Source organism: Cinclus cinclus, chromosome 4, assembly GCF_963662255.1.
Source record: "Cinclus cinclus chromosome 4, bCinCin1.1, whole genome shotgun sequence".
Classification (NCBI taxonomy): domain Eukaryota; kingdom Metazoa; phylum Chordata; class Aves; order Passeriformes; family Cinclidae; genus Cinclus; species Cinclus cinclus.
Genome location: NC_085049.1, coordinates 70,299,918 through 70,312,397, shown reverse-complemented (window position 1 = coordinate 70,312,397; position 12,480 = coordinate 70,299,918). Strand labels below are relative to the sequence as shown.

Genomic DNA, 12,480 nt, shown 5'->3' with positions numbered 1-12,480 from the left:
CAGAATAAGATCTGGTTTCGCATGAACAAAATATTAACCCAGTTTAGATTTTTTTTTAACCAAACAGGTTTCCTAATTGAATTATTACAGATCACAAAAAATGTTGTGTGTTGTTTTGGGGTTTTTTTTTGAAGTAACTGGCAGTTACTTCAATAGGCCGCCTAGTCCACCCAATATCTAATCCATGAGACTTGGTTTTTTCCAGCTATAATGTCAGAAGTTTTCATGCTGCATTTGAGCATCACTTTGTAATGGCGGCTGGAGGAACGCTGAATTCCATTCCTCCCACAAGCCCTGCAAGGATGAGAAATCCTAAGCAATCGACCTCAACTGCTTCTGAGGAGCAAGTTAAGTTTTGGTAACTTGAACAGCATAAGCCATCTCTGCCTCTACTTGCACTGTTCTCATCCACATCCAGGTTACTTAATGTGGACAAAAACGCTTAGTGCAAATCTGCACCGTACGTAAAAATGAAAAGCAAAACTGTAGCCTGCTTTTCCCTTGCTCCAACTGCGTAAGTCACGAACAGGAATCGCAACTGATCAGACATTCCTCCGTATAGGGAAACGGCCTATTTCCAGCAAACCTGGAAAAAAATCCAAATGCCTATTTTCAGAAAAGCCACGCACACAAGAAGTTGTATCGCTGTAGTAATGCCACCAAGTTTTCTGGCAGCACGCTTCGCGCGCGGACCTGGCACGGAGGAAGCGCGAAGGAGAACGGCGCAGGCGGTGGGGAGGCTCTGCAAGGAGCGAGCACTGCCAACCACACGCAGGGACGAAAAAGTCTCCTAGCTTTCTAAAAATAAGAGCCTGCTAGATAAGAAGCACGGTTAGCCAGACTGCAGCATGCCCAGTTTGGATCTCAATGTTTCGTTGGAGGGAAATTAATTACCAATATGTGGATATTTGTAGGGAAACAGCATGAGGTAGAAGAAATGCGCATTTTTCCCAAGACATTCAGCATTTTCAGTGAGCGTGGCCAGTATCCACTCTCTGCTTTGCTGGCCATTAAAATAAAGAATTTGATCTTAAAAGTAGAGTAATGAAGCTCTCTACAGTTTTCAAGTATACGCTGAATGGGACAGTAAGACATTGAATCTCTACACAACAGCCAAAACTAGACAGTGTAAGGTAACATTTACAGCTCATGTGTGGAAAAATACCCGATAAAAATCTTACAGATCTTTTCACACAACAAGCAGGCTACCATAACTCCACCAATATTCACATTCTAAGACAGAGAAGGCACCATCCAACACAGTCCTTCGAGTCCCAGGTCCCACACTGGCTCACCGCACCTTCTCTTCCTCCAAACTGCACCCTCAATGGAGGCCAGTCCTTCCACTTCAGAACAAAGCACCCATCCCTAGTTCTGTCCCTGCTTTCCTCCAGAGCACTGAATTACTTTCCCAGTAAAGCGTATTTCATTTTCTTTTCAGTTGAGTCATGTATTCTGGATTTTTCCAAATTGTAGTATGGGACACTCAAGATACTACAAAATGTAACATGTTCCCCAAGCAAACAGTAAAAGCTGCTCCAAGGAGAAAACCTTGTGCATGACACATATAGTTCACTATATATGAAGTTCATATAGTATAACGAAACATACGATAAAAACGATTTAATGAAAAAATAGCTCTTTTCGTTAGATGCAATGTTAAATATTTACTGTAACAAATTCATTTGAGCACATGCAGTTCCAAAGCTGATAGTCTCAAAATGGCTTTACCTGAAAGAAGCAGGCATGAAGAGGAAAGTGAACTGAAATTTATTTTCCATCAACCTTAAACATGATAAAAAAGCTCCCTACACCCTACTTTAGTGAATTTCAACAGGGCACTGAAACCAATACTGAATTTTTCATGCTTTTCAAGATATTACACATCAATTACCCTGCTTTTCTTTTATTTCTTTTATTATCGCTTTCTCCAACTATTAAACACCAAGAAATCCTTAGATAGTTTCCTTTTCTCCCTCAAGTCCCTGGAAAGAGCCTGGAAAAGAGTCCCTGGGAAAAAAATGGGGTTTTTTCCCCCCTCCCTCCATCCTTGAGTGAGAGCTTTGTGATAAGGGCCGAAAGTGTTTTGACAACATCATGATCTACACACAACTTTGTTCTGCCCCTGGATACACTACCAAGTTGAGCAATAGGTAAACAGCTTTCAGCTGTTCAAAATTAGTTCACTTAAAAACCCCAAATCAGCCATCTGAAGAGCCAGCTGTGGAGCAACTCGCTACCCAAAAAAAGACAAAGAAAAAAAAATCTGTACTAGAAAGCTTTGCACATGCAAAAGACAAAAAAAATAATCGAAGAAAAATGAATCATTTGCTTGGTGGAAAATTCAAATTCTCATCTACCAAGCTTATTTAAAGCCCTGAGCATCCATTCAGTGGAACAAGAGCTAGAAAATAAAATACTCTTCCCTAAAAGCATGTCAAAATGTTATACAACCATAAATGCTGATTTTATTCCATTTTCTGAACAGACCTATCAACACCACAAGAATTAGAAAGCAGTTATTTGCTCTGCTTTCACAAGCAACACTGAAACATTTCATTTCCATGCCTGATGCAGTAGATGAGGATTTTGTGTGTGTGTGTGTGTGTGTGTGTGTGTGTGTGTGTTTTTAATTGAAGAGAGTTTTCGTGGAAAGATTTTGGGCTTAAGGTAAGCAAAGCCTCCACACAGGGGAGAGTCCTGGGCTGTCCCCAGCAAAGGCAGGGCGCAGGTCAGGGAGTTCCAGGTGAGCCAAAGCTGACTCATGGGCAGCTCCTTAGCACACCTTGTACCACGGTGTGCTGCCTGGATATCAGCAGATCAGCACCGAGTCCATCCCAGATCCTCAAGGATTTTCTAACTCCTGCTCCTCTCTTCACAGGAGGGGCCCTGGGGCCTCCAGAGCAGCAGCAGAGCTCCTCTTGTCTTTTCTCCTGCTCCTTTGCTCAGCCCAAGGCAGCTCCATCAGTCAGACCTGGGGTGAGCAGGGTACTTTGTGAACACTGCCTAGGGATTCACGGGTTTGGAGATAAGCACGTTCTTCATTACTTTTTTTTTGCTAAACTGGGGATGATCTGTGCAGCAGCTTAAGTCACAGGAACTTTTCACTGATGCCTTGTGACTTAACAAGCTCTTTAAGCACAAGGACAGCAAGATGTAGCTATCACAGCTACATAATACTGAAAGAACAGGGTCATTTACTTCTACAAAAAACATTTTTAGAAAGAATAGCCATTTGTGGGTTTCCTGTGATAGAACAGACTTTCTGTTCCCTCAGGCATCTTTCTTCCCACCCATTGCAGCAGTAATGGTTTTTGAGACCTATAACACAGATTTCTAGGTGGGCTCTCACTACTGCCAGTCTACAGCAGCATTAGTACTCCCCAAGCTTTAACAGAAATGTTCTCTCAGCTACATCTCAAACCAGAGTTAATTCTTCCACGGCTGCATTATATTTGTGGCTCATAGCACTCCCTGTTCCTCCCCAGCATTTCCCACTGCTGAGCTCCCAGCTGATAGCAGAAAGCTCCTGTCACGAGTCCCTAAAAATATAACGCTGCTCAGTGGCAATATTAAGTCCCATCATACTTCTGTTACTCCACTTCTTTCTCTCTCACATCCCAACCCTCCTAAGGCATTAAGAATGCCTCCCAAAATGGCATTACCAAAAATGCTTGCACATCCAAACCATATGGCTGGACCTTGCCTAGTTTAAACCTAGTTTAAAGACATTGCTTTGAAAGTTACTACTTTCTTTAATTTCTCTTTGAACTTATTCACAGTTGCACTGTATTTTATAAATGGGTATATCCTAGCTGTACCTAAATTACTTTCTTTCACTGAAAAATGAAGAGGGATATTACTTTAGCTTTGAAATCTGCTTAGTGTTGCCAGAACAGTTCAGCCAAACCTACGGACTGACCATGGAAGGGGAGCCCTGTAGTCGAGGCACAGCATTTGCACAAACCCACCACGTTCAGGCTGTCCTTGAGCAGTGCTCCCCAGGAACATACCTGCGCACTTCCCTGGGAAATGGTGCAAAAACCAGCAAAAGACAACTTGGAAAGTCTGGGAAGGTGCAGCCTACCAGCCAACACAGATTAAAAATAGTTTCTTTTCATACAGATGACTCAAAGTTTAGGTAGCTGAAACCCCAATAGGTCATATCATGCAAATCAAACCCTGTATGCCATCAGCTGGGAGGTGGCTCACGAGTCAGGAGTTTTCTACTAAAAGCAGCAAAACTGAAAACACACAACTGCGGTCACAAGTACACGTGAAAAAACAGAGAGAGGAAAGTACATTTAGCTAATGCTTCAACTTGGAGACCCCAGGGCTAGTGCGCTCACTACCAAGGGTAGAGACCCAGTTACCCTGCTTTAAAATAAGGTTCCTTGGAAACATACGTGCATCCACCCCTTTTACTGGTGACAAAAACATGAACTTCAACCAGTGTACATTGACCACTGATATAGATCATCACGTCCCTCTCTTACACAACCAGAAGGCAAGGTACTTCCTGATGCAATAGCTGCAGAGACCTCATTGGGATCTATCCTCAGGATCCCACTGCCAGGCAGAGGTGTTCACTGTGACAGCTACAGCTGCCTTCAGCTTCAGCCACGCACAGCTCCCTTGCCTGGAGTGTGAACGCACGGCAATGGGCAAACACTGGCACTTAACCACTTCCAAACTCCTCATTCCAAGAGGAAACACTCAGCTTCCATGCAATTAAGCCGGGTTATTAAGCCTGAAGTTGATAACATTTTATATGCAGAAACCCGACTTAAATAGCTTCTTTTGCATAAACAAAAGTGACACTGAGGAAGAACTGCTGCCTTATGCCAGTGTAATCAGCTCATATCCAGTCATGAGCCCACCAAAAATGAACATTTTAGAAAATGTGTTAGAGCCCACAGCTATAGTTTTGTTCCTTTTATTCTGCAGTAGTTTTAGGGTGGTGGGGGAAAGAAGGATGGGGGAAGAATATTTCTGAACAGACAAAAGATGCGAATATACATAATAAAGACACGATTCCATTAATATATTCAGTTCTACCCAGATCCCTCCCCCTCCTTTCCAGCGCAGATACTGAAGAAAACGCATCTGCCCCGGCAGAAAGCTCGGTCATTCGACTCCCTCCAATTCCGTAACCCTGCGTTCCCTTCTCCCGCCAGCGGTACCCCGCTGGCCGGGGCCGGGCCACTAATCCGCCCCGCCGGGAGCCGCCTGTCCCCGCCACCACCGGGGACCCGGGCCGGCGGCGGGGCAGCGCAGCCCGGCCTGCGGGGACGGCGCATCCCGAACGCTCCCCGCTGCCCTCGGGGAATGCTCCGCCAGCCTCCCCCGAAGGATGCTTTATCCTCCAGAGTCTCTCCCTCCCTGCGGCTCCCACCGGCGCGGCGACCCCTCCTCCTCCTCCTCCCCTCCTCGGGGGGAGCAGACATTTTGAGGCAGCGCATCCCAGACGCCCGGCGAGCCGCAGCGGTGCGGGCACGGGCACGGGCACACGGGCACACGGGCACAGGGGCACACGGGCACACGGGCGAGGCCTCCCGGCGGCTCCGCTCACCTGCCAGCTCGTCGGGCTCCAGCCCGCTCTCCGCGTCGATGCCGCACAGCACGAAGTAGTGGGCGAAGCGGCAGGGCGCCGCGCCGGGCCCGGGGCTGGCGCTCCCGCTCATCCCGCCGGGATGGCGGCGGCTCCGTGCGGCAGCAGCGCGGCTGGGGCGCACCGCGGGCCGCTCACGGCGCTCCGCTCCCCATCCCCATCCCCATTCCCGTTCCCGGCGGGGCCGCGCAGGCGGGCACCGAGCAGCGGCGATGATGATGATGATGATGGTGATGATGGTGGCGGCGGCGGCTCCGGCGGGCGGCCCCGCTGTCAGCTGAGCGGGGCGGGGACGGGCGGGACCCGCCGTGCTGCCGGACCGCCCCCGCGGGGCATTTAAACCCCGCACGGCCGCCCCCGCCCCGCGCCTTGTCCCAGCGCTCCGGGACAGCCGCGGCCGCCTTTGTCACCCGGTGCAATCCTTGGGAAACGCGCCTAAAGCCCCCTCGCGTGTGAGCAGAGGAGAGGCTGCTTTATTTAAGTAAAACGGGAGACTGTGCCGCTTCCTATCGGGAATGTCTCTCCCCCCCCTCCCCGTCCCGGAGGGAGCTCCCGCTGCCGGAACGCGCCGAGCCCCGCCCGGGCTGCGCTGAGCGCTTCCCGAGGGAATCCTGCCGGGGGAAACGGCGCCTTCTCCCCCCCAGCCGAATGTGGAAGCAGCAGCACCAACAGCCCGGCGGATGGCTTTTTGTGCGGTCTCCATCCCCGCCCCGCGATGGATGGCACTCGTACCGCGTTATGGGAGAACGATTTCCTCGTTACCCGCGCTCAGTTTCAAAGCAAAAATCTAAAATGTTGCTTCGTTCCCAGTTTATTTAAGATTTACTAGCCGTTCTGCCGCGTCCAGAAAGAAATCAGCGTTATTTTACCCCAGTGCTAGAATCTTTCTCGTTAGGATCACCCGAGGCCAGAATACTGGCGGCTCCGTCCGGGAGCAGCACCTACTTATGGAGATGATTCTGTTGAAGTTCTAACTCTTTCTTCTCCAAAGTGGTGAGATCCCCCATAAGTCGATAATTCTGACATCTGGATATCATAAGGAAGTTGTTGGCGGAATTCATTATTTTCACTTTTATCCTTTTGCGTTTTATCTGTTTATTAGCCTTGGTCCATGCCATCTGTAATAATTAGTATTGTCATTTTCTTATCGTGGACTTTTATGACCCCTTTATTTTACCTCTTGGCAGTGTGAACCACATCTTTTCTTTTTATATTTTACTTTTGTCCTTGTTCAGCAAGTGCCTTTGATAAGAAAATGCCTGCGAGGAAACTGATACTGCATCCAGCATGTGTCATTTTATGGAGGTACATGGAGTAACTGTCTGACCTGGAAGCCACCTAGGTCAGCATATCTCTCTCTCTCTCTCTGTCTCTCTCTGTCTCTCTCTCTGTCTCTCCCCCTTCATCCCATCAAATTAACCAATTTTATGCCCTTTTATTTCTTAGCTTCTTGTAGTGTTCTAGTGAAAACAGACAAGAGCTAAACTAATTTTCCCCCTCCCAATAACCCCAATCTCCAATAATTTTCTTTTTATTGTTATTATTAAAAAAGAGGATGAATCCTCTCTCACGATCCTCAATTCTTGTAGTTGCAGCAATCAGTAACAACCTGAACCTTGCTGGAGCTGCAGAGACATTTTCCCTGAGACCAGTCATTTTCTCGACTTTGCACCAGAGCTAGGTTGTTTTATTTAGTTTGGTTTGTTTATTAACTGTATGTATTTGCTTATTCAGCTTTAGGTCAGATGATAAGAGCTTGACAAGTCAGTCTCTGACTCTCGTTCAAAACCAAGTGCTCATATTGTAGGTATCTCTGTTTTTTGAGGCCCAGTGGTATGGGTGTCTCCAGGAAGTCCAAGACAGAGGCTTCATCAGCCTCTCTAAAGGATGTATGAGTTAAGACTGCGTCTAAAAATAACCCAAAAATAGCACAATGGTTCTGACCTTTTTACCTTAAGTACAAATCAGCTGCTAGCTAGTTCTAGATTGCCTTGGTTTAGCTGTGTACTGTACAGGGCAGCATTTTTTTTTTTTTGCTTGAATACAATTCAGCACACAGACAACTCAATCTCTGTAAAATCAGTAGTGCCTATAGCATTAAACAATAGGGAAAAGGACAGCACATGGGATTGGAGGTGTAAAATTAATAAACCCATTCTTCCTGGGTTAGCTGTGAGGTTGAGCTCCCACTTCTGTATGTCCATCTCCCACAGACACTTTTTTGTGGGAGAATTTTGTGGGGGCACTGATTTCTTCTCCTAAGACAACTCATCTTCTGGACACAAAAGTCATCCTAATGAGGCCACTCAGATCTTTTGCCAAGAAGCGACAGCAGATCCAGCTTGCCTGAGCTCTGGTAAGACATGTTATGTCCCTGAGCCTGGATTTTCTCCCCTAAACCTCTCCATGTAAGTTATTCTAGTCTTTCCATCCAAGCTGATCTAGCTTTAGAAACTGCACACTGCCTTTGGGTAACTCTTCTTCACTCTTATGGGTTTTTTTCCCCTCCATCCTGGCTCTCATCCCAAGGAATCTGTAATTTTAATGACATTTTAGCAAAATCTAGACATTCTGGTTGTCTTTTCACCCTCCAAACCCATCCTGCACTGATCACCAGTGCCTCCTTAAAAAGGCTACCCTGCTTTCAATACTTCTGCTCTACTTGCCACCTTGAGTATTTGAATTTTACACAAGTCACAGCAGGTCCACGAAGGTGCTGTGGAACTTCTTGCAAGAGTGAGAGAAAAACAAAGGTAAGGCCTAAAAGCATCACAAAGTGTTTCACACACTAACTAATCAACCAAATGCCATGAAAAAAAAAAAAAAACATTTTTACAGCCTGGGAAACATCAGTGTCTCACTGGATTGTGCCATGAGGCACCGCTAGGAAGATCAGAGATCACTGGGTGGGATTATGAGTATTTTTTCCTTTCAGCAACAAAAAGTGTTGAAGTTCCACAAGGGATTTAAATAGGATAAGTGTCCTCTGTTCAAATCATATTAACAATAGCCCCAGGGAGATAAGGTTTGTCACTGGCACAGAAGAGCACAAACCAGTGTCAGAATTTCTTACATGTTCCTCCAAGGAGCAAGGATAAGGTAGGACAGGGAATTTCAGACTGGGAGAAGCACAAAAACTTATTGGCATAGCCCAGACCTGCCTGTGTCCTTTCACTTTGATCTGCTCTCCCGTGGCAGCAGCTTTGTTCCTTCACCAGCTGGATTGCTACTGGCACAACAAAGCAAGGGAAGGTTTTTGGCTTGGCAGACTTGTTCTTCTTCCTTAGGTACTTGGATCTCTAGTTGCCATGAATATTTCTCTCAATGTCAATTTGGTTCAGGTTTCCCTCTCCATAACCTCACAGTGAGTCTTTGTTCCTCAGAACCTGTTAGTTTAAACTGGGTCAAATGCTAGCAAGCGTGTCAGCTCCCCCTGCCCTTAGGATCTGCCATAAAAGATCAGACCATCAAGCTCTTTGTCCTACTTCTGCAAGAAGTCAATGCCCAATGCTTCAGAGAGGTGGAAAACCCTGCTATTTAAAGGTTTTGTCCCTTCCCCTTGCTGTGACACTGTTGCTTCACTTTCTATTTTCTTCATCATTCTTCCATGAATTGGAAATCATGCTGCTGTGATGGATTGCTCACTCCTCCACACATCTCTACAGTTCCCTCTCTAAGATCTTTCACAAGCTGCCAAGCCACATTGATTTTCCATTGAAAGCCTCTCCTGTTTTGCTCTAGTATCTATGGGGTCATGAGATCCTGTAGGGTGGAAGGAAGGAAAACCACTAAGATGCAATATGAACGTTGGTAATGCTCAGAGCATTTCAACCCTTGACTGACTTTGAGTTGAGCAGTGCTGTCAGCTCCTTCACTAGGAGCTGGATGTGAATAGTCACCTGAAAGTAATGGGATAAGGATGGGTTAGGGATAGACTGTAAGACCAAAGTACAAGTCATTCCGGCACAAAGTGTGGAAGAGTCTATAGCAGAAGTTGGAAAAACAAAAACAGCAGAAGATTTTATAGAGACGTTCATAAAGAATGCAATTTTCATTCTCTGAGCTTATGCAAGAAGACTGCTTAGAGCATGGGGAAAGTGTTGGCTGCCTTAGGGTCTAAACCCAAATAAACCATAAAGCAAGGAACACTTCCTCCAGCCCAAACCATTATTGCTTAGAAAGCAGATACTGCAGGCACATATTCTAATATCTAATCAAATCATATTGCTGTTAAAGCAAGTAGCTCACCTTCTATTACCTGCCTCATATCTATAAAGATTAAACTTAAATAAAAGCAGATGGTTTTCCTCTGCCACACTGTGTAATTATTGTTCATACAGCAGATTTACAGAAAAAGTAAAAGATGATTACTTTCCAGAATCTCTGCCATAGGACCTCTGAAGCTCCAGTGATTTAAATGTTGAAGTTTTTAAATCCCCAATTCCCTACTGTAGCCCATTGCATTTAATTAATTTTTTGTACATTCATCATACACATGCCCTTGCATTGCAAACACATACTGATACATTCCACTCTTATCAGCTTTCTGAGAGGATCCTTGAGGGAGAGGTTTCATGAGGCAACTGAAATTATGCAATAGTTTATTGCACCTTCTTCCCCCCTCCTTCCTGGGACTGGCCCTGTGTTCCCACTGCTTCCTTCACAAACAAATCTGTAGCCTCATCTGCCTCTCCTGAGCGCATCCAGCTCACCATCAGCAAACAGAATCCCAAAACATAGGCAGGGATGGAACTGTGTTGTCAATTTTCGTTCACATCATCATCACGCTGCAAGCCAGGCTTCTCAGCAAGCAGCTCATCCCTCTGCTGAGGAAGCAGCTCTGCTTCAGGGCTGGCCTCCTCTCTGGCCTTTCAAACCTTGCCCAGCCTGAATCTGCCTCCTCAAGGGTTTAGTCTTGGAGTGGGGAAGTGACAGCAGCCCCTCAGGCAGACCGGGCACACGGGCTTCAGCCTTCACACACAAACCTCAGAAGCCACCCCTAGGCAAGTCCCGCGGTTGCTATGCCTGGTTTCTGGGGGTTTGTGTCCTTCATCACCCTGCTCTTTCCTCTCCCCGTGGTCAGTATGGCAAAAATCTGTGATGATTCCTGCATCTTCCTCTTCTGCCTGTGATTCTATACTGAGCTTGTGAGATCCACCTTCTCCTGCCAAGCAACACATTAGGTGAGGGCTTGCTCCGGTCCCTCACTCCATGCGGGCAGGAGAAAGATCAAATGTAACCATTACCTTTTGTTTGGTTCAGCGCCAAGATCCTTGGGTCAAATACCTTGTTTCGCTCAGAGTAAGGTACGCTTTCTGCTCTTTGGATGTAGAAGGCACACACAGACTGTTCCCACTGCTACTGAGATAAAACCTAATGGGCAAAGTACTGCTTGGATAAATCACTAGCCTGTCATGCACTAATGGAGGTGTGCTGGGAGCATCAAGCTGAAGCACCCACGCTGAGGTTTCCATCTATGACTTGCAGAAGCACCGGACACCCTCGTGCAAATCGGGTTACCGAGTTACAACTGCCCTCGGGAAAAGAGAGCCAACGCAGCTGGAACATCTGGCAGGCACAAGCTCCATTGTCCTCTGGGCCAGCCCGACGGCGTTGCTCCAGGAGGCAGGGTCCCTCCAGCCCGCGCGTCCCAGCACCATCGTCTGCTGACAGATGCCTTTCGCACCAGCCATTCAGTGAGGACAGCAAACATCTGTTCTTCATTTCCAACTAATCTCTGCTCTCTGCTGAAGGTGTTTGTCCCCTGCCCCTAAACTCCAATTCCTCTCTTTTCAGTGCTCCAGGACCTCAGTCCCTTACAAACTCTGTTTGGGAAAGACCTGACCAGGTAGAAGAGTCTTGCAACATAATACAGCTGCCCACGGAAAGCATGAGGAAAAGGCTGTGGGCTTCTTAAAGCACCGGAGCTTCAAAGGCACATATTGTGGCAAGGAGAAAGGCGTGAGGAAAAGCTGCTTGGACCACATGCCCACAGCAGTATTGTCTGCAGTGGCAGGGATTCAGGAGCAGCTGTGTCAGTGGCCTGTTCTCCCAGTTAAATGATCTCTGGCACTGGGAAAGCTTCCAGAGAAGATGTGTTCAAGCTGTCACATTTACCTGAGTAACGCCATCGTGCTCAAAGCCTAGTCACAAATATTGTCTGCCTTCTTCTCAGTTACCAAAAATCAGGAAATCCCATGTCTGCCAATACCAGTGGCAGCGTGAACCAACCCCATCGGTGTCAAGCGCTCTGGAAAAAATCTGTCCACGAACAGCAGGTAATCTCTTTGTCAAAATGCCTTTGGCCTTATTACAAATGCAATTAGAGTCTGATTCCAACTTCCCTTTGAAGAGTCATTCAGTAAAAAGTGCCAGACACCCTGCATTTACATTACAATGCATCCCAGCACACTTGAAAGCCCAAGGGCATGCTGAAGAAATCCAAAGCCATCGAATCCATAGCCAATATACAACATGCAATCAAGGATGGATGAAAAGTATTTCCTGCAATGAATATGCATTGTGAATTGCTATGTTATTTAGCAAGGATTGCCTTTGCTCTGCCCTCTGTGTTCATATCATTGCAGTGGTATTATGTTCTGAATCTAGAAGCACTTCATACTAACCAAGGCTCTGTTTCAAATTCCTTACTAGTGCTTTTAGCAAAAATCTAAACATTTTCAACCACAGGTACAGCCATATCTCTCTGCCACTTATTCCTCATGCCCAAGAACACCACATCTCCTTGCAGTACTTGCTGCCTAGGAGAGCTACTGCTGACAGCAGCTACACTGCAACTTTTCTGTGCTGGCTGACTATGTTCGTGCTTTACGGGAAATCAGCTCCGAGCTCACACAGAGGAGCTCAAC

General features: G+C 46.6%; 1 protein-coding gene across 3 annotated transcripts in view; it reads right to left on the bottom strand.

Moving 5' to 3' along the window:
- The window catches only part of DENND5B (DENN domain containing 5B), a 100,752-nt gene extending 95,068 nt beyond the window's left edge, over positions 1-5,684 (bottom strand). For all 3 annotated transcript variants that reach the window (XM_062491532.1, XM_062491533.1, XM_062491534.1), the window contains exon 1: positions 5,573-5,684. In XM_062491532.1, coding sequence (XP_062347516.1) covers positions 5,573-5,684 — 112 coding nt within the window. The remainder of the gene's footprint in view (positions 1-5,572) is intronic.
- Between the last annotated feature and the right edge of the window lie 6,796 nt (positions 5,685-12,480).